Source organism: Etheostoma cragini, chromosome 12 (assembly GCF_013103735.1).
Source record: "Etheostoma cragini isolate CJK2018 chromosome 12, CSU_Ecrag_1.0, whole genome shotgun sequence".
Classification (NCBI taxonomy): domain Eukaryota; kingdom Metazoa; phylum Chordata; class Actinopteri; order Perciformes; family Percidae; genus Etheostoma; species Etheostoma cragini.
Genome location: NC_048418.1, coordinates 10764567 through 10786092, shown reverse-complemented (window position 1 = coordinate 10786092; position 21526 = coordinate 10764567). Strand labels below are relative to the sequence as shown.

At 38.9% G+C, this 21526-nt stretch overlaps 6 protein-coding genes across 11 annotated transcripts in view; 4 read left to right on the top strand and 2 right to left on the bottom strand.

Annotated features, from left to right (window-relative positions):
* Positions 1-666: 666 nt before the first annotated feature.
* Positions 667-4284, top strand: tmem59 (transmembrane protein 59). The gene is made up of 8 exons (XM_034888728.1): positions 667-918; positions 1128-1233; positions 1706-1800; positions 1885-2037; positions 2155-2227; positions 2685-2805; positions 2914-3031; positions 3719-4284. The coding sequence occupies exons 1-8, from the start codon at positions 763-765 to the stop codon at positions 3869-3871; spliced, it is 975 nt and encodes a 324-aa protein (XP_034744619.1). The 5' UTR covers positions 667-762; the 3' UTR covers positions 3872-4284.
* Positions 1479-21526, bottom strand: part of dcaf8 (DDB1 and CUL4 associated factor 8) — a 32106-nt gene continuing 12058 nt past the window's right edge. Inside the window, exon 15 of the mRNA XM_034888724.1 lies at positions 1479-1499. The gene's annotated coding sequence lies outside the window, so the exon portion shown is untranslated. The remainder of the gene's footprint in view (positions 1500-21526) is intronic.
* On the bottom strand, positions 6124-8604 carry lrrc42 (leucine rich repeat containing 42). 3 transcript variants are annotated; one of them, XM_034888725.1, is made up of 7 exons: positions 7761-8604; positions 7542-7673; positions 7334-7455; positions 7111-7196; positions 6917-7030; positions 6700-6784; positions 6124-6595 (listed from the first exon to the last, which is right to left on the bottom strand). In XM_034888725.1, the coding sequence occupies exons 1-7, from the start codon at positions 8147-8149 to the stop codon at positions 6300-6302; spliced, it is 1224 nt and encodes a 407-aa protein (XP_034744616.1). In that variant the 5' UTR covers positions 8150-8604; the 3' UTR covers positions 6124-6299. The 3 variants fall into 3 exon arrangements, with proteins under 3 accessions (XP_034744616.1, XP_034744617.1, XP_034744618.1); XM_034888726.1 differs by having other exon boundaries at positions 7334-7452; XM_034888727.1 differs by having other exon boundaries at positions 7334-7422.
* Positions 8690-12917, top strand: yipf1 (Yip1 domain family, member 1). The gene is made up of 10 exons (XM_034888730.1): positions 8690-8815; positions 9127-9249; positions 9471-9628; positions 9735-9815; positions 9943-10030; positions 10208-10324; positions 10454-10620; positions 10818-11000; positions 11622-11728; positions 12139-12917. Exons 2-9 carry the CDS (start codon positions 9216-9218, stop codon positions 11706-11708), a joined length of 915 nt encoding a protein of 304 aa, XP_034744621.1. The 5' UTR covers positions 8690-8815; positions 9127-9215; the 3' UTR covers positions 11709-11728; positions 12139-12917.
* On the top strand, positions 13365-15159 carry zgc:113691 (uncharacterized protein LOC503529 homolog). The gene has a single exon (XM_034888731.1). It carries the CDS (start codon positions 14007-14009, stop codon positions 14913-14915), a length of 909 nt encoding a protein of 302 aa, XP_034744622.1. The 5' UTR covers positions 13365-14006; the 3' UTR covers positions 14916-15159.
* The window catches only part of ndc1 (NDC1 transmembrane nucleoporin), a 33168-nt gene continuing 26981 nt past the window's right edge, over positions 15340-21526 (top strand). For 3 of the 4 annotated variants that reach the window (XM_034888719.1, XM_034888720.1, XM_034888718.1), the window contains exons 1-14: positions 15340-15505; positions 16110-16230; positions 16311-16412; positions 16950-17124; positions 17214-17340; positions 17970-18078; positions 18268-18319; positions 18492-18624; positions 19094-19186; positions 19272-19353; positions 19465-19626; positions 19723-19983; positions 20274-20389; positions 20914-20964. In XM_034888719.1, coding sequence (XP_034744610.1) covers positions 15467-15505; positions 16110-16230; positions 16311-16412; positions 16950-17124; positions 17214-17340; positions 17970-18078; positions 18268-18319; positions 18492-18624; positions 19094-19186; positions 19272-19353; positions 19465-19626; positions 19723-19983; positions 20274-20389; positions 20914-20964 — 1623 coding nt within the window. In that variant the 5' untranslated portion in view covers positions 15340-15466. The remainder of the gene's footprint in view (positions 15506-16109; positions 16231-16310; positions 16413-16949; positions 17125-17213; positions 17341-17969; positions 18079-18267; positions 18320-18491; positions 18625-19093; positions 19187-19271; positions 19354-19464; positions 19627-19722; positions 19984-20273; positions 20390-20913; positions 20965-21526) is intronic. The other variant, XM_034888721.1, reaches the window with a different exon arrangement.

Sequence of the window (21526 nt, the reverse complement as noted above, 5' to 3'; positions counted from 1 at the left end):
CAGTTGAATTCAACAACTTTAATCTGTAAGATGTCAGTGTATAATTTGTCACTAATTTCGAATGCTTTGGCCATATTTGCAGACACATCAACTGCTATTGAAATTTGTTGAATAAATCATGTTCCCTCAAGCGCCTTTGTTCTAATTGAGTGAAATCCTACTTTACCTCTATGTAAGAGATTTTTTTCAGCATCCGGTTGTACAAATGATTTTCATGATCAAATACAGTTGATGGGTTGATGTGTTTATTTTGCCTGTCTACATTTTGTGATGTCTATGCTAATACTGTCTACTTAACTAAGTAAAATGCATCTACAAAAAGTAGTCTATAAAGCTTGATTTGATAAAGAAGCCTAATGAAATAACATACACACAAGCTCTAACTATACTCAAAACCCGGGATAAAAAGAAAAAAAACACAATACAGTATATCACAAAGTTGCATGCACATAATTATGAAGTGTGGCAAAGGAAACTAAAAGGACACTAAATGTTAACATAACTTATTTCCAAAACCAGTCACTAGTGGTCTAGCCTAAACAAATCACGATAACAAGAACGTTTGAATTCAAAAAAATATAAATATAAAAATAATGCATTATCACCTGCAAAATGTAAACATGCATTTAAGAAGTTACGAGGAGCACTTAAACACACGAAAACATTTAGAAACAGTCTCGCGTGATGAAGAATTCCCGCGAGATAATAGTCCGAGTAAAGAGGAAGAGGAGCGTGTTGTTTGTTTAGGTTTTCGCAAACAAAATGGGGACTCTTTCCTCCTTTGTCTGTTTGTTAGGACTGTTTGTCCTGCTTGCGTGCACCTCATCATCTTCAGATGTGTTTGATAGCGTGTTGGGAAACACAGTATCCTGCCATAAGTCATGTGAACTGACATACAGTTTGCACACGTATCCACGGGTGAGTAACGTTACTCCTCTCGATTAGAAAAGTATCTGCTAGCGTTAGCTAACTTGCCGAAGCAAACGTGGGCCTGCAAATTTCACTTTGTCGCAACCATAGGCTACAACGCCTTCTATTTAATTAAATGTATTTGACTTGTGTGAAAGCGTATCCGATTTCACGTTGTTTGTCAAGGCAATCAACTGGTCCTGTGGTTTGTTTTGTAGGAGGAGGAACTCTATGCCTGTCAGAGAGGCTGCCGTCTGTTCTCCATTTGTCAGTTTGTTCGTGACAGCGAAGATCTAAATCAGACCAAGTCCGAGTGTGAATCAAGTAAGCCATGAACCGAGTCTTCGGTCTTTTAATTCATCAATTTATAGTGCCCAGGCCTCTTTGAAATCGCTTGTTATCCTTGTCGTTACAGTAAAGCTAAACTGTTGTATACTATAATAAGTGGACAACACACACTCACACCCTGTAAATAGGCCTCGGATGTACAGTATTTTAATTAAGTGTATGTGTTTATATATATCTATATAATGTATATACTGTGTGTGTGTGTGTGTGTGTGTGTGTGTGTGTGTGTGTATATGTATGTATGAATGATTGTTATATTTTGTCTTTTTATATTAACCGTTTTACTTCCTTGCCTCTTAGATTTGTTATTTACGTATTATATTTAAATTTGTCCCAAACAAACTTTTTTTTTTTCTTTTTTTTTTTTTGGAGTCTCCTAAGACAAGGTTTTCACATTTGAACTCGTATGACCAGTGTACCAATAAAAATGTTGAAAAAACCTTTGCAGCCTGTCATGAAGCCTACACCCATTCTGATGAGCAGTATGCATGCAATCTGGGCTGTCAGAATCAGCTTCCATTTGCTGAGCAACGTCATGAGCAGGTGTGTAAGAATCACTCGGTGGCCTGTATGGGTGTAAACATCTTTCCATTGAGAACCATGTACTCAGTATCACTTTTTTTTCAGTTGGAAGCCATGATGCCCAGGATTCACCTGCTGTACCCACTGACTCTGGTCAGAGGGTTTTGGGAGGATGTGATGAGTCAGGCACACAGCTTCATCACTTCCACATGGACATTCTACCTCCAGGCTGATGATGGCAGAGTTGTAATTTTCCAGGTAGGGTACTGAACTACTAGGCGATCCAATCTACTATTCTCTATGCAAACATCCTGCTACTATGCAAATGCAACCAAAAACACTGTTAAATATCCAGTTATGTCTTCTGTTTAACAGACTGAACCCCAAGTTAAGTTTTTCTCCCAGTTTGAAGTGGAAACCGACATTAAAGAAAAACCACAGAAGACCAGTAAGCACTGCATTCAATTTTCTTAAAATACACTTAGGTAGATCTTTGATATTCTCTGTTTTTTTTACTGTCAAAAAGTCTTACGAAAACCAACAATGAATGTATCTTTACACGTATAGTCACAATGTAAGTGGGTGTAAATGTCAGATCGTAGATTTTGGAGCGATTAAGAAAAGGTTGGACACTGCCCCCCTGATACGATGTCAGAGAGGTGTGAAGAAGTGCAACAAAAAGTATCAAGACAAACTAATGCAGCGTTTGTTCTGGTGTATGCACTCAATTAGTTAAAAAGAAAAATATTGAATTCCAGCCTTCTTTAAAATCCACGGTCCTAAAATTGCTGACACCAAGGCTTTATTTTACTCCCAATCCACATGTTTTATAATACAACAAGGGGAATAAACCGTGTACATTAGAAGTGTGCATGCCATGTAACGTTTTATTTTTCATTTTCAAGTCCCTGGGTTAAACCCAGTTTACAAAGAATACCATCGCACTTTAATCCAGGAGAGGGACCGAGATATGACCGGGGACCGCAGCTATAATGATGAATATAACCTCTTCAGCTGTCTTTCAAGGTTTGTTTGTCTACATTTTCAAAGGAGTTTAATTGTTAAACTACCTTAATGGAGCATGACAAAACAGCACCAGCCACATAAGCTTAATATTTGTACTTCTCTCCTCAGAAACCCTTGGCTACCAGGTTGGATCCTAACCACAACCCTGATCCTGTCTGTGCTGGTCCTGATCTGGATCTGCTGTGCCACTTTGGCAACTGCTGTAGACCAGTATGTACCTGCTGAGGTAAGTTCTGCACTTCTTTTTTTTTTATTTATTTTTTTTAGATTTGTGGGACTTTGGTTAACATACAAGCTCAATCTAGGTGTGTGAATGTTAGTTACACGTAATTTCAGGCTGCTGTAGTCTTATTTTTGTACTCTCTGTGGTTGAGTTTGTTTATTTTAATGGGCAGTTGCTTATTATGTATGCGTCGTGTGTTTTGGGAAATTTGCTTATCCACTTTTTTGCTGAATCTTGTGTGTAACCTTGTGTAAAAACGTTTATCGCATTTCTTGGACGGGATCAGTAACTCTGCCAGAGTCTCTGCCTTTTACATTTCAACTTTTGTACAAATTAAGCAAAGGAGATAAAACATTTTGTTACCTGGCTGCTGAATGTTGCTTCATATTTACTGTGCACATGCAGAAGTAGCAATGATCTTATCCCAATTCTCTGCAAGAAAGCAAAATGGGCGTAATAACATATATTTAAGGCATGAGCTAAACACCTACTGCATAATGTGAAACATACTGCATCTTCTCCTACCCATATTTAACTTATTGCTTTATAAGAAAGTTAGTGATTATAGTTATATTCAAGTTTGTGTGATTCTCTTAACTCTTGAGTATTTTTTTTTTTATGTTGACAATGCCAAAACATGTTAAAAGCCAAAACACTATTTCAACATATTTGTTTTATTATTTCTTTCAGAAATTGAGCATCTATGGTGACAAGGAGTATGTAAAGGAAGAGAAACTGACTCCTTACCCAGCATCCTCCCTGCTGATCATTACTTCCAAAGGGCCGGAGGAAGAAGCCGGGCCACTCCCTTCCAAAGTCAACCTGGGCCAGTCAGACATCTAGAAACCAAGCTGTAGCAAAGAAAGAAATTCCTCTTTTAGGAAGAATATATTGTTCATTTGTTTTCCTCAGGCACAACACCTGTGCTTCTTTTGGTCTGAACAGGAGTAACGTCTTGGAAAACATTTTGTATTCCTGAGTAAAACGTCTTTTGGGATTTTTTTTTTTCTTTCAAGGTGTGCATTAGCTTTCTGTTGGTGTGCTTATTTTAATGAATATTGGGTAAATGAACTGTTAGTGACTGGAAATAATGCAGGTTTCAACCCATAACCTCACGTTTTGGTAAAAATAGACAGTACTAATATTGCAGACTCTCCCTGTTTGTTCTGTTTTTACTGCAGTGATTTACAGCTGACACTGAATTTTACAATAAAATTCAATACCCTTAATCTTAATTGATATTGACGGTCCACACAGTTACAGTACTGCCCAAGTGGATATAGGACCCCATCCTTAAGTTGACTAAAAAGAGGATAAAAAAAAAATCCTCTTGGAAATTGATCTTAATGCCTTAATTAAAATAAAGAGGAAAAATCCAACCATCGTACATAAATAAATGTTCTTCCTTAAAATACAGGGGGCATGATTATAGACACCCCTATGTTAAATTCCCAAAGAGGCAGGCAGATGTTTAATTTTGAAGGCCAGTTATTTGATGGATCCAAGATACTAAGCAGCCGGAGCAAGTTCACTTGGCCTTTGGAATTTAAATAGCCCCACATCATCACATACCCTTCACCATACCGAGAGATTATTGAGGTTTTTATTTCAGTTAGCCTAATAGCTGGTTTGATTTGCATTGAGAGATGATTTTTTTATTGCTCTGTTTATTCAACTTAAGCAGGGGTTCCTTTACTCATGAGCAGCACTGTAAGTATTTCCTGCTCTGCTGTTTGTTCTCCTAACTATGGATCAGAAATAAATACAATAGTCATGTTGTTAACATGTGTGTTACTTTCTTCAGTCATATACTAACGTATTTATTTAAAAACAAATTTTCAACACAAGGATGTGGTTGTAGGATTACAGAAACTAGTGTCATAATTTAAGAGAAATTCAGAAAAGACTTGGAAAAAGCCAAATTACACAAGTTATGGGTTCAAGGTTCTGTATTGGTCATCTGCACACAATCTTAGGCCTCAGGCACATGCTCAAACTTTGAAAAGCAAATATACAAGCAAAATCTGAATCTAAGACAAAAGGAAAAAGTTGTGCAAATTAAGCATCATTTGTTTTGCAAATGAATAAGACTGACTGTAAAAGGGAATGTAGTAACGTATATATGCGTAATTAGAAATGTATGTTTACAGAGGTGTAAACAGATTTTAAGTCAACTTTTTGAAAATGAAGTGATAATCTCCGAGCTCAAGAGTTAGCTGTCTTCTGCCAGCCTGTGGGGTGAAGCTGTCCCTGAGCCTGGTGGCACAGGACTCAATGCAGTAGTGTCCCACTAATTCATTGGCTGAATTAATCTGCTTGGCCCAATGGCAAAAGTCCCCCAATTCCCCCCCCCCCCCTCTTTGTGCTATGTACAATTTTCCTCTGTTGGAATACTACCTTGACTCTAGGTTTGCTGTGTTGTAGTTTGATTTACTGTGGCACTCAACCAATTTACACATCAAAGGCTGTTTACAGGTCTTGGGGAGTATTACTGCATATGTGAACAAAAATAGTTGTATAAAGCCCTTTAGTGGCGGTGTGCAAAGTATTAAAAACTGCCTCAGGTGACTTGCTACTTAAATCAGTTGTGGCTAAAAAATAAAAGGATCTAGTGGTGAGGAGCAGAGAAGAACTGAGTTTACCAGACCTCAGTAGGGGGCCTAGACTACATTCACTACCACAAGCATAACAAGGAACCAAGGAAGAAGATTGTGTGGAATAAAAAAGACTAACAATTTTGTTACTTATTTTTTAACCACACATTGTGTGACCAACAATATTATGGGAGGAAATAATACAACATATAAACACAAACCTTGAACATACCATAACATTAAGTAATAAAGCAACAATGTTGAGGTCTTAATCATGTCCGTTGCCCTTTAGCTTCAGTGCTGCATATTCACAAATAAATTCTCGATTAAATTAACAAGGAACTAGTTCTCACACTGTAAGCATGGAGCTATTTCATGGCAGTTGTCTTTGCCCAGTTAGTTATCCAGCATTGCCATACTAGATCTGATGAGCACACTAAAAATCATATCATATAGGTTGTTTCCAAACAGCATAATGTCAGGCAAGAAATTGGATACAAACAAAATCTTAAACTTTATTTATAAAAAGTGTATAAGCGTCACCTGTATCCAAGAATTAGTGTTTACAGTTCCCCCAGTGTAACTCCTCTTGGAAATATACTTGTTCATTTGAGCATGTTACTGCTTAACCGACATACTCAATTTGCTATTTGTGGAATGCTACATGGACACATACCTCAATAGCTATTCAACAAGTCCATGTCCTCTGCAGTAAGAGCTGATGAGGACAAACGTTTTGTTGGAGGACTTTGATGTGAACTGTCACACCTTTCAGACTGACGTTGCCTTTTTTTGATATTGTGCCAGGCAGGCTTTGCTTGAATTGTTGTTGTGGAAGGAGCTTGTTCCTCTGGTGTGTGATTGTTTGCTGCAGGTCTGAAGAAATGCAGTCTCTCTTTCTTGGTCTCTTCCTCGCTCTCACATACCAAGGGTGCTGTATTCAAGACTTCTCTGACAAACTTCTGCCTGCCAACTAGACAACAAAAATACTTTCAAGACTATCTCAGATAATGTGTCATAGCATTGACTTTTACCAATAGACCATTACAATGCCAATGCAATGTAAAGAGAACTTACAAAAGCGAAGTGCTGATGCTCTGGATTCATCAATTTTCTTCTGTTTTGGCATTTGTGAGCTATTTGTTTCCCACTGGTTTATAATCTGAAAATAAACCAATGAATGTATTTGTGAGATCAAACAGCAATACATCTGCAACATTTAGAAATAATATAAGTATGGTGCTTGCATTAAAGAAACATGCTTACTCTTAGCAGTGTCTGAGAAAGTATTTACCTGCTGTGCCCAACCTTCTGTTTTACATCTTAAATGATCAAAGGTGTCCAGTGGTTTCTCAGAATAATTGAGCCTCAACAGGTCCCACATGGTTGTCTTCAATCCTGTGCCAAGCTGGAGGTATACATTACATTTAGATGTCAGCATCAAAATAAGCTGCTGCCAAGTGTTACACACAACGATTACTGTCGTACCTTCAAGTTGGTCCCAGATACATCAAGATTTTCAAGTTTGGGGAGGCATGCAAGGTATCTCAGAGCCCTCACCGAGATAGGGTTATCTGTATAAGTGACAGAAAAAAGATTCAACCATTGAACAACCATGGATGTCAACTTTGATGGTGGTGGTATTTGCATACATTATTATTATTTGTATTTTCACTACAACGTGAAAGCAGATACAATTTACGTTACTTACAGGAAATATCAAGTAACTGAAGACAGTCCAATCCCTTCTTTAGCAGCCGGATGGGTGCGGTCAATCTTTGTAGGCCTACATCTGACAGACTGTTACCACCAATGAAAAGCTGAATTAGGCTGCTGAAGAAGTGGAGTGAAGAAGTGTTAGCAACATCGCTTCTTAAATGTTCCACATCATGTCTTGGGACTGAGAAATCAGGTATTACCTTGCCAATGAGCTGGATGTTAGATGCTGAAAGATCTCATGATCATCACCCAGTCTGCAGCCAAACAGATCCAGAGACTTTAAACTATGAAATGTCTTTATTTCATGCAATCTCTCATGTAAGAGTGGAAATCTGCAAAATAAAAAAGGTACAATAGATGTTGCATTGTCTGGCAAATAAAACTGGGGGAGCTGGAGATACGTTGCCACTATAACTTACCTATTTCTTAGACAGAGGGATCCAAGCACAATTTCCCCATAAGCATCACTGAATAACTGCAGGGCTTTTTGAGAAATGTCTGCGTTTAAAAACACACGATTCTCTTCTGCTGCTGCAAAAAGTCTGTTTCCTATTTGCTCAGGAAAGCCCACCAGAGAGTCCACGTGGTGGATGTTGTCAGCTACGAATAACAGACTGATTTCAAATAGAGATTTTGTGGTGTATCTCAGACTTCCTTCAGCATTGTAGGTGAATACGAAATTCTCTTTTCTCGGCACAAACGGATTTGTCCTTCTGCATGATGACACTGGCTTTGGCTGTGCCAGGACTATGTCACTGACACGACGAAGGTTGCCTCTTTCTCGGACATAAATGGCGCTGTTGTCCATACTCAGGTCACACGTTTTTTTTCCCGTGAGATTGATACAACTCTTTAGTCAGACTGACACCTGAAGCATTACAAAAAGTCAGTGTAACGTTAACGTAAGCTGCTAGCTAGTTAACGTTAGATAGCTATGGTTGTTAAATGACTAGACCAAAAGGACCCCTAACGCTAAGTCTGCAGTACTGTAAGACTACTATTATCTGCTACCGTTTCTCATTTCGCAATATGGCAGGCCAAGAAGTTTTTCACTCGCGCGTTTTTTTTGAGTATTTTGAGTTTCTTGTTGAAGTAGCCACAGACTGTGGTTGTAGCGTACCGTAGCGTTAGAAGTCATCACATTTGTGGTCTTTGCATTGTCAATGGGTCTTTGCTTGCTAACTTCAAAATAAAAGACCACTGCTAATAGGAAATCGGTTTAAGATCCCCAAATACCAACTAAGAAGCAAATAATTCACCTTAGTATATTTCTAAAACATAATATGTAACCCACCATGACACAGTTAATTAGTTACATGTTAAATTTAATAAGTTCGAACGCTTACTTTGAAAATATCTAATAACAGGAAAAAGTCTTGTTTACATCTTTTCTAGGATGTCCTGTTGGTTCCAGTCAACGCTGCGTTAGCTGAGAGGACCAAAATGATTTTTAGGGTTTTTGGTAGATAATTCGGTAAGCATGCACTGTCTAAAGAACTAGCTAGCTAGCTACATTTCTAAGAGCAACTGATTTGGCTGTTTGTTCCTTGTCCTAGAGTTACGTTAGACAGTTGGCTAGCTAACGTTAATGTAACGTTAGTTTGTAAATGCTAGCTAACGTTAGTTGAACTGTCAAGGAATTGCTAGCTAACTTAAGCTAACATATAACGTTAACGTTTCCTTTTTCCTGTTTTGATCATAGTTTCCAACATTTTAAACCAACATACGGGGAAAGAGTAATTAGGCTAAGGAGCTTACATTTTTGTATGTGTCTTTCCCCAGCAGCTTTTTAAAATAAGTTGTAGCCTTTGTACACCATAACTTCCCTAAATTCCTGTGACGCCAATCACGCCACGGAGAGTGAAGTCGTGTAAATGGCGTCGACAAATGATCCATTCCAATTCCAGGGTAAGTGTCCTCTACACTGTGTAGTTTGATTATGAAATGAAGTTGCTTCATTGGTGTTTTGCTACAGTTTACTGTGTGCTCTTTCCCTTTCTCTATGTTATCTGTATGCACATATATCAGAACTCTGCCTGTGCTGCACTGCACTAACAATAAATAGTCCACTAAAAAAAAACTCAACATTTTTTATTTCTATTTTCCATTTATCCATTTTATGAAAATAGAATTTGAAGAAGCTGGTAATCTGCTGGAAGCCAACAGAGATGCAACCACCATTAGCATTGAAGAAGACAATATTAAACCCGACAAGCAGAGAAAAGCTGTTGGTTTCTCTCCTGATGGTGATGACGAGGACCCAATGGCCAGTGATGACAAGACAGAGGTCTGCACAAGACTAAAACTTTTCTTTACCATTTTTCATCTTGTTTCTCAAGTATTTCTTTGATTAATTCAGGTTTTCTCATTTTTGTTTCTTTTTTCAATTATAGCTTCTCTCTGGGCCAAAGAAAAGTGTCCCCTTCTGGACGTTTGAGTACTACCAAAGATTTTTCGACATCGAGACCCATCATGTAATATATTTACAACTTAATTTATTGACTTTAACCACTCACATTTTGTGTTGTAATATGGAGTGCCCTTGAACAAATGTAGCTTTAATTAGTGTACATATTTAGTGGTTATGAACATTTCTTTCAGGTGAAGGAAAGAATAATTGGATCAGTGCTGCCATGGCCTGGAAAGAACTTTGTTCATGTCCACCTTCGCAGAAATCCTGATCTCTATGGTTAGCATTTAAACAGTAACCTTCATGTCCATTTTTCTGTTTTGGAAAATAAGAAGAAAAGGGTGTCCCTGTTCTGTACTGTAGCTTGAATTCTTTAATAGTTGTAACAAATGTTGTCTAAAGAAACCTTATGGGCACACTAACAAAGTTCCAATGCTCGATATTTGTGCTTTTCAGGACCTTTCTGGATTTGCACCACTCTTGTGTTTGCCATTGCCATCAGTGGAAACATATCCAACTTTCTGGTGCACTTAGGCAAACCAAACTATAAGTATACCCCAGAGTTTCGAAAAGGTAATTATTGTTATTATTTGTTATTTGTTATTATATCTGTTATTATTTGGTGTTCATGGCTAACTTGTTCAGGTTCATTGTAAAATGCTTAAAGACTTTTTTAATTTTTTTATTTACTGTGTTTTCTAGTGACCATAGCTGCAACAGCGATCTTCAGCTATGCTTGGTTTGTGCCTCTTGCACTTTGGGGCGTCCTGCTATGGAGAAACAACAAGATCATGAACTTAGTGTCATACTCCTTTATGGAGATCGTCTGTGTATATGGATACTCTCTTGCAATTTACATACCAGCAGTGGTAAGACCTGAAATCTTTATCTCAACATAACAATTGATAACACAATGTAATGTGACTGCTCCAAATTACAAATCTTGGGAGTTGGTTAATACTTATTTCCCCCTTTATCATAAATACATTTAGATTATTGATCGTGTCTAATAAGGCTCATAAAATGAGACATATAGTATATAATGTACTGTTGTTTCCTACAAAAGGTCCTGTGGATTATCCCATATGAGTGGCTGCGGTGGTGCTCCATCGTGGTGGCTCTCTGCCTCTCTGGCTCAGTTCTGGTGATGACTTTCTGGCCTGCCGTCAGGGAGGACCACCCCAAAGTTATCATAGCAATAATGTCGGCCATTGCTGTGCTCAACATTCTTCTTGCTGTTGGCTGTAAGGTAATGATACTCGCTATAATTATGATGCTGCTTTTACATCACTTTACTGTTAGGATGTTTTTGAATTTGGCAAATATGGAGAATAAGTCTGGGGGAAATAAGATACAGCATTATTTGTCTTGCCTTGGTAAACTCCATCTTCTTTAATCGAGAAGAACCAAGCTACCTGTCCATCTTGTCAATGTCAATCACAGACACTACACTACACGGACATGTTTGTGTGTTTCTCCCTTTCTAATTCTGGGAAATGACTACCTGATACTGTCGAGTGAACTCCCTCTGGGGAGAGACTCTTCATTGGAAGATGCGACCACTTTGGCTAACTGGTGTCAGAACAGGCTGTTCTGCAACTTCTTAATGTGAATACCGTCAGATGCTTAGAGTATCCTATGTCTGGTCACATTCATGTTATTGGCCTACAAAGTAAGCCTGGGTCTGAAGGTTGACTACGATAAATGGATTGCATTTTCTTCTGTTAAACTTAATATTTGCTGCACACTTACTCATAGACACACTGGCTTTAGTTCTTAATTGATCAGGGGTTTCTCTTATTACTGTAATTGCTTTTTTGCTGGGTTGTTGTGTACTTGTCTTATATCCTTTCCTTGTTTGGTTGTTCAGGCCTATTTCTTTAGCAAACCGGAGGCAGTACTACCAGCTGACAGTTATGCTGCAACAGAAGTGACTAAGGCGCCGTCTTCGACATGAACGCCTTTCATTGTCTAAAGGTAAACAATAGTGACCCAGAAGCTTTTTAAGCCATGATCTCATTGTACAATTCGATAACTTGATATATGCGAGTCATATTCCTTCCTGTTCTATTTGGCTTTCTTTTGGCCGTTTTTGAATTCACATCGGGTTTCTGCAAACAACATCACAGAGTACGGTCTAGACTTGCACTTTTATAAAAAGATAACTGTTATTGTGATTTGGTGCTATTTAAATAAAATTGAATTGAATTGAATAGTATCAAGACTAATGACCTCTAACTTCAGTCGTAGCCCTACAATGTTGGCCTATTTCAGTCGCTTGGCTCGAGCTTGGGTTTTAGACCTGCTAGAGCAGAACATCTGACACCGGACTTCCTTTACATGATTTCTCCCTCTCAAAGCACGTGTTATTCTTTTTTAAATTGCAGGTTCTCCTGTTGCCTTATTAGAGAGAATCGGGTTGCTGTGGCAATGAAGTCATGGGTCGTGTGGATTTCACCTGCACTCGGACGTTATGGCTCAAGACCTTAAAACCCAGTGTATGTGCTTGGTTTAACTGCATAACCTCTGAACATGAACACTGGTACCAGGTATATTATTTCTAATGCGATGGGTACTAAACGCCTTTAAAGTTAAATCAGATATGGTGTTACACATACGATTTCTTGTAGTGTGGTAGTTTTCTGCTTTAAAGTTCTTATGTTGAAATATTTAGATCAGTCTGTGTAGTAATGTTTTTGGCATCAAAGGCATTTTGTATATGCATTTTTCTATTCAGTTAATGGGAAATGCCTAGTATACTTTGTGTAAAGAATATTCTGTATAAACAGCAAAACATTTGTAGTGTTTGTAAGATATTAAGGGTTGGACTTGTTATTGACAAACAGTTATTGTATTTTCCTCAAATTGACATAACCGTAAGTGCCATCATGTAATGCCAAAGACCCATTCTAAATGTCCAAGGCACATACAACTTGTGTAACTATTTCTTCTATTAATTGTTTTTATTTGTGACAAAATGCATTGGATAAAATTGATGACATTTCAAATGTCTGTTCTCCATGTGAAAAAAGCAACATGGCATTATTAATTAAACCAATCATTAATAAACATGAACCCAGAGCCTATTTTTAAGAACAAATTAAACTATGAACAGATTTTTACCATAATATCTTTACCCACTTTAAAGAAATAATTCCACATTTTGGGAAATATGCTGATTTGCTTTCTTGCCGTGAGTTGTTTTAGAAGATGCAACTCTTATTTATTTAGCATAAATATGAATCTACAGCCAGCAGTGGGTTAGCTTAGTTTAACATACAGACCAGAAATGGAGATACAGCTAGCCTTGCTCTGTCCAAAGGCAACAAAAATCCACCTGGAAAAAAACAACGGAAATTTTAATTATATATAAAAAAAAAAAATCTAGCACACACTAAATCTTATCAATGCAGTGTTTGTTCATTTTAGTTTACAATTGTGTGGGATAATTACAATTTACACTCTGTTTGGTTAGTAATCACTACACACATGTCTGAAACAAACTAACACACAGTGAGTTGGCTGCCAGTACTGGGGTACGGTGCCTTGCTCAAAAGCACCTTGCAGGAGGTATAGTGGCATCTTTCCAACTCTTTACCAACTGGGCTACTACCACCTCAATATATGCTTTAAATGTTTTTGTTCAACTTTTTCTTTCGGTAAACATTAGGTTTTTCAGTAGGACAACCTGAAATGACCCTTAGCTCCCACACGTCTGGTCAACATGTCTCTTTTCTGCCAGCTCCTGACAGCATTAAAGGCTGCCACTACATTTCAACAGTTGGACATTTTAAATATTTAGGGGGTAGATTGTAACTAATTGGTATAACTTCCTTTCATTTCGAAGAGAGCGTCTGACTTTAAAAGCAGACGTTTGGCTGCTGCTACCGATTTTCCAACTCATCAATCTTATCTGTCGTGTGGTGGAGCAAACTGATAGAATCTACTGTGTCACTGTTTGGATGCACAGATCACCTGCAGTGGAAAAAGTTACTTGTGTATCAAAAGCCTGTTTTTTACCGGCACACGGCGTGTGGTCAGCACCTTACACAGAAGGGACCTCTGTTAAGTCTTTCTTATTTCCATAGATTAACAATGGTAAAGTTCTCAGATTAATTAACAAAATAGAAGAAAAAAAAAAAGTGTCACTTGAAACGGTGTCAAAGGGATTGTGGCGCCCTAATTAATGGTCATTTAAGCCCCAGCTTTGAGTTACACAGGAGCTGCCCGTCCAACGGCTAACCCTGTTAGAGAAATGTCAACCGCCTCAGTCTCGGGAATGCATGTAGCTGCTAATGGTTGTGAAGTGGATTACCAACACAATGCTCAACGACTATTTAAATATGAAAATGCCTTTTTAATTTTGTTTTTAATTATTATTGTGATTTGGGAATCTTACCATAGGATGGCTGCCTCAAATGGGAAAGGTGAAAAAGTGTCCAAATTTGAGACATTGAAACTTTTGGAGAAATGCCGAAAGGAAAGAGATGATGCCATGCACAGAGAAAGTGTTCTCAGAGAGAAACTCAGACAGTATGAGTCGAGGATTCGTTCAACTGAGGCTCTGAAACAGAAACTGAAGACCTTGACTATGGACAACAAGGAGCTGAGGAAACAAGTGAAGACTCTTCGTAATGAGATTGGACTTGAAAGCGACCCTAAATTCAATGGTAAGACCACAAAGGACATAATCAATGACTTTCATGAAAAGGACCGTGAGTGCAGTTCCCTGGTAGAGAAGGCTGGGAAACTGAGTCGGACCATTGATGATTTAACTGCAGAGTTGGCAAATACAGTCACCTCTAAAACACTTCTAGAGGATCAAGTGCAGTCATTGCAGCAAAATCTCAAGGATATGACGAACAATCAACGCCGCCTGCTGAAGTTATGGGAAGACAAGAAGGTTCAGAGGGAGCAGCTCGCCCTCCCTGCAATTGCCCAGAAACATATACAGAAATCACCCTCCCATAAAGCAGTTCAAACTGAGATGTCTGTCAGTTCGTCCCAAACGCTTCCAGTCAGTGCTTTTGAGACCAGGCAAGTGTCTCGGGACCATGATAAAAAGACAGTTTTGGATAAACACAGTTTTCCGACTTATGGAAATGGATATCATCATGAAAAGAAAGCGTACATGCATGATGAAACTAAAGGAATTAAGAACTGACTTATTGACTGACACACTCTGCATTGAGAGAGGAAAGCATAGCAGATGATAGTAAATCCTTATTAATGTGTGATATGTCTGTAAATAACAAAGAAATGAGTAAAAAGAGATACAATTTAAATAATGTACAACTGATGTATGAATTGTTTTGGTGCGTAGTGTAATTTAAATTGTGACAATGAAGTTATTTGAGTACTTGTGTCACTCAACCTTACTACATAGATCTGTTTAAGGCAACATTTAACTAAAGCGGTTTTTAAAAGCTATTTTTTGTGAACTTATTCCGTTTAACCAAGTTTGCATTGGTCAGACTGACTGACATACATTTTTGTTGTTGTTAAACAAGCACATTATTAAACTAAATATATGCCTGCCTGTTATACTGCATGTTATACTGGCAACAGGCAGGAACACGGACGACTTTTAATCGGGGTCCTCAGAGGTCCTTTGAATGCATGTGGCGCGATATGGGAAACAGTGGAAAATAGTTTGACAGCAGGACAGCCGAAGAGCTTGTTATTGCCTTTTGGCTCTCCATTGATCCAAACAACATGTTTTCTGCAGAGCAAAGTTGTTGGTTCGTCCGCAAGGTGAGTATTTTAACTTAAGTCTTCATTTATAAAAGAGAAATGTATAGCGTATCCTAGCGTGCTTTAAGTAGCCGTTCTGTTTATGCTAGCTAGCTATGAGAGCGTAACTTTAGCTAACAGTTTCAGCGACACAACAATAAGAAAAAACAAAAACGCTAACGTTATTTTCAAATCAATATTTTACTGACGTCATGTAAAGTGATGATAAATATATAACGTCCGTTAACTTTAAGGTCTTTCCTAAATGTACGTACACACAAAAAACACAGGTACAGTTTCTCCCGCAGAAAATACAATGATCCGTACGGAAAAATGATCAACTGACCAAATGAGCCATTACTTTTATTTTTATTTTTTTATAACTCTTAACGGATCAGTTTGTGACCACATTCCCGATCACTCTGGTTAACATCTCAGATGGGGATCACTGGGAGTAGGCAATTGTGGCAACAGGGTTTTGTAAAAATAGAGAAAATAGATCATATGGGTCTGCATAAACACCAGTAGCCTATGATATTTTGGAATCGCACATTATACCTTTTTTTATAACATATTCACAGCTCTGTTAAGGTGAGTTAATGATGACTGACTGCTCTGTTATCAGGTGATATTCTGGAGAGCTGTGGCCAGTATTGCTTGGGCTGTCCTGTTGTTGCCACCCATCACAGCCGTTTTTGTGATCATCAGCAGGTTCAGTCTGCTCCACCCCATCCAGGCGGTATCAGGTCAGTCTCCACACGTTGTGGGATCAACTCATAGCTATGACGTTTTGTGAACCTCACTTTGGACTGCTTTTTACTTGCAGAATGCCTGTCCTTCTTAACGAGTGCAAGTGCCATCTTCTCCTTCATTCTGCTGTGTGGGGTGATCATCATGGTAGGGTTCCTGAACCTGGAGTATTATACAGGTGAGTGGCAGGACACTGCAAATATGTAGACAAAGGAGTGGAAACGAGCTTATTACCTGATTTATAACTCTCAATTCCAAAATTTGTAAAGAGGCATGTCTCCTTAAAAAATAAATCAAGGCACTCCATGCCTTTTATTTTACATGCCAATGTATTTTTAAATGTTGTTATTGTTGACTTATATATGGCTTGGTCTTCAAGGATGCCTTGTTATTGACGGGGTTCCTTACTGGTTTAGCAGAGAAAGACGTGTGGCGTCAGCTCATCAGTTCAGAGTTTATGTGCACAAGGAAAAGGAAATGAAGGGTGTGCATTTGATGCTTAGGACATGGTACATCATTTGATACATTTTTATCATTGTTATGAGTTCATTCATTGATGGAGTACATTTGCACTGCTTGTCACTGAGTGTAACTAATATTTATATAATGCAGAGTTGGAAATGGTGTTGAGTTTGATAGAAAAAAAAAGACAACTAAGACATACAGTATGTTTGTCTTTAGTCGTAACACTGTTATTTTTTCTGTTACCCTTCAGTCATCCCAAGGATTGCATGCTCAAAAATTGCCCTGTTTGGGCAGCTGCTCCACCCTCGTCAGTTTGTCAACTCACTGGCCCACTGCATCATGGGAATAATCGTGGCTTGGTGTTGTGCCATCACCATCGGGGGCAGATATGAGACAATCGCCTACCCTTGCACACAGGGTGATGGGTAAGCAGCTACGGCATGAAACTATCATGTTGAGCTGTGAATGCTCAAGCCGTAGTTTAATTTCCTCAATCTGTTTTCCACACTGACAGTTCCCCCCAGATGTGCCTGAATGAGTATCACCTCATCCTTCTGCTGGCTGGAGCCTTTGTTGGATTCTCTCACAGTCTGCTGGGTGTGATCTACAACATGAACTATGTTTCTTTTTACACTGTTCAGGTATTAGACATGAGTTTACTCAGTTATCTGACTGATGGTCTGGCAAAGACTGAATATTAAAGGTGCTCTAAGCGATATCATACAGCAAACATCTCCTCACTATCTGCGAGCTGCCTGTCCCCTGAACACACTGTAAAAAAATCAAAAAACGTAGTCTCTGTAGACAGCACAGGGTCTACAAACGGCAACAAAAATAAACTGTGCCCACCTGCACCACGAAGCATACACAAACAGTGTTCCAGCCAATAACCAACAAGAAGGATTTGGGGGTGGGGGGTTAGGGACGGGATGAGAAGGAAGGAGGGGCTAGTCTTGTTTTGTTTGAAAAAACGTTGAACGTCAACAAGTAGTAACGTCACCCAACATCGCTTAAAGCACCTTAAGAGTCTATTTTTGCCTTAATGGGTTAGTTTCAAATGCAAACTGTGTGCCTCCAATCAACAACTCTGTCAAATCTGGTTTACACTTTTTTTCCAATCAGCATGCATACATGCAGGTGTTGCACCTGTTTATTTCTAACAAGACAGACTCTAACTTAGACTTAGAAAAACAAAATGACTGGCACTATCCTTTAAATAGTTTATTGTTAGCATTGATGTTAACCCTTTTATGTTGTTATTTTCTCCTAGCAATACAAATACCTGCGCTTTAAGGGATCCCTATCTTTGGTGGTGAAGTGTAGCGCCACTCAAGCACTTTACTCAGTCAGGAACTACATTGTTGTGTATTACTTTTTGGGTAAGTGGTCTCTGTTTGGAAATGAAACATCACTAACACAGCTCTTGGAACAAACTGCTAGAGGAGCTTAAACTTTCATGATTTTATGTTCGATTGTTGTATCTGAGCTCTGTATTCATTTTGCTCTTTTCTTTTTTGCTCAAAGTTGTTAGAAATAATAGTCAAAATATTTCAATTTGTTTTTAACAGGATACATTCCAAAAGCATGGATTTGTAAGACATTGAATCTTGATTTGAACAGGTCAGTATGGATTCTATGTTTTATGTCAAGTCAATTTCATTCATATCTTAATATCCAAAATCCCAGTTTGTGTCAAGTGGCTTTACGATCTGTACAAACAAGGCTACTTGCAGCCACACAGTACTGCTTCCTGGACTCCATTAATGTACTCGTCTGTGATCTCCACCTCCAGCTCTGTCCACCCCCTTGACAGCATAGCTGGGCTGCTGGACCTGTCCCTGCTCTACCACCTGTGGATCGGTGGCAGCTTCCTCCTCTTCACATGGCACATCACACTGCTGCTCTTTAGGATCTTTGTCACTGAGGTATGCGCATGAATAAAATCTTATCCCTACTATTGCAAAACCAAAGGTTTCGTGGTCCTGCAGAGGTTGTATTTTTCCCTTGTCAAATAAAAAATTCTGTTTTTCTTTTTTGATCAACACCTGACACTTAAGCACATCCAAAGGCTATTACAACCAGTGCCAGCTGGCCAATATGACCACCATACAATTGCAATGATTCCATTCTTTTCTGATAATTGGCTGTAATTGGCGTTGTGGAGTGTTGCGTTGCAGACGCGACTTCTGTTAGCCTTTTTATTTATTTAGAGACACTAGGGGGCAATGTTGTCATTGCTTTGAATGTTTAATATCCTGAAGAGCACCACACTTAACTGGATTATAATATTCATGTTGAACATCGCAGAGTTAATCCCATTTGACCAATTTAAGTTGCACTTGAGGGGTGTAACTTTAAGGTGATGTTATCTAATATATTTCTTGTTATCCGCAGGTGTACAGTTTTCCTGTGCAGTCATCGTTTACCGAGGATGCCCACCAGTGTCTTCCTAAAGTTCTGACGGACAAGCAGCCAAAGATATTACAGGTAGATTGGACACATGATTTTCCTTTTTATTGTTGTGCTTACAGATAACATATGGGTGTTGTAACTTGCTTTTCCAAAACATTAGTTTCTAGCGCTGCAGGACTTGGCTTTGTTGTCTCAACACTCCCCGTCAAGACGCAGTGAGGTCTTCAGTCTAAGTCAGCCAGGTTTGTTATGTTGTCTACACAGAAGAGGTTCTCTCTTAAACAGACTTTATTTTATTGTGTAAAATAAATCAAAATTACAACAAAAATGCTTTTCATTCTCGTCTTTCCCAGGTGGCCATGCCCACAGCTGGAATGCCATCAGTAAGGAGTGTCTGTCTTTGCTGGCTGATCTCACTCAGAGACTCATAGCCTATCATGACACTGTTGCAACCAATGGGAGAGCCAAATCACTGTCTACTGGGAGTGAGAGGAAGACTTCATCTGAGTCATCGGGTATGTTGCTATAAAACATAAATAAATTGTTGACCTTGCTTGTATGACCCGTCCCCTTTATCCTTTCTGTCTGGCTTTTTTTCTTCTTCTTAAAAGTTACCTCGGGTACAGAAGATCTAATGAGCCCGAGGCCTACTTTAATGATGAAAACTCCGTCTTCGGTCTTTGCACGCTCCATTGTTGGCTGCCCACAGAGCCCTCTGACGGCTCCATTCACTCCTGACCTGGAGAGCCCCTTTGCTTCTCCCGCCTTGCGGCGTCTTACTGCTCCTATGGACCAGTGCTCGCCGTGGTTCGGCACAGTGCAGAGCCCACACATCATGAGGAGAGCCCCAAAGCTCTGGTCCACCTCCACAGGTGAGAGGAGGCTAGTAGAAGAAATCAGGTTCCTCAGAAACTTTAAGGACCAATTTTAGCCACTAGAGCGCTTCACCTTGTTAGATCTATGCTTTATAGCTCTGAAATTTTTTTTTAGGAGAAAATGTTAGTAGGTTATGTAAATTTTGAGTGTAATCTACCAATTCATCAGCTAACTTTAGCTTTTGCCACAGGTTTTGGAACGTCTGGCATAGCACATCAACTTGTCATTGGGTCAGGGTATAAATTTAGCTGTTTCCCTTTTGTAATTGAAGCATCTTTTTGTGCAGATTCACAGGTCAATGGCAGTCCGCTGGCTTTCCCTGCCTCCCCTGTTCCCAGTCCCAAGCAGGAACCGTCCAAACCAAGTCTACTGGCTCAGTTCCTCCAGAACAGAAAAGAACAGGTACTGGAGTCTAGTTGATACAATACAGAATTACAATATATTGATATTACTATGTTTTTATACATTATTGACTAAAGGCTTTTCATACTTAACATTCACTGACCTCGGGCAAACAATAGTAGTCACACAGACGGGTCCTAAACAGACAATTTGACCACCATCTCTACTTTACGCAGTGATTGGCCAGGATATGCACACATGGGAAAATGGACAGAGCTCTATTTTCTCTCTATTTTTTTTCTTCTTTTCCCTTCACTTCACTCATTCACAGCTCAGCCACACCAATCACTTCTGTTCTGGCACCAGAAAGATGAGATGGGAGGAGTGCCAACAAAATTAGGATCAGGTGTCCCATCTTGTAGCCGGAATACTGATGTATTTTACTTCCTGTTTAATAAAGTAAAGGTCACATCAGGGTTAAGTTAGGGTTAAAGTGTGAAAAGCTTTTATTGCCACATTTGTGTTTATATTTTGTTGTTCAGTTTTGAACGTAAAACAACTTTATACTTAATTGTCCCATTCAGGTTAAAAATGTCTTGGCAAAGCGCGTGCTGATAATGTATTTGTTTAACAAGGTAAGGATGTGTGGCATGTGCATGCTGTCTTCTTCAGACTTTGAAAACTGGGGGCCCCTTGCATTCTCTCGTCTGACACAGTATATTTTCATTTGGTTTCACCACATCTACGGTAACAACCTCACCCTGCAGGCATCACTAATTAAACTCCCGTGTGTGGGCTTTCTTGTGCACACATTACTAATGTAGCTCTTTTCCATCCACCTAGCTGGTACAATGTGCTCATTTCTAATTACTTTAAAAGCTTGATTTAATTAGTTGTGTAACACGTGTCTTGCAAGTCCCTTGACTCCTACAAAAACAATCAAAATTTGGAGAAAAGCATGTCACTGTGGTCAAATCAGACGTGTCAGGTACTGATATGTTTATCACAGCTAAATATCGTACTTGCATTGCACTATTTCCTATTTGTAGAAACTAGTTGGTCTGCTTTGCTTTGAGGTTTAGGTATCATCTTTCTCTGATGCCACATGCATGTTGTAGTGTAGTCGCACTAAAACCTCTCCCTCTAACTGTAAATATGCATCTGTCTTTTCAGCAGAGTACTGGTATTACTTAACAT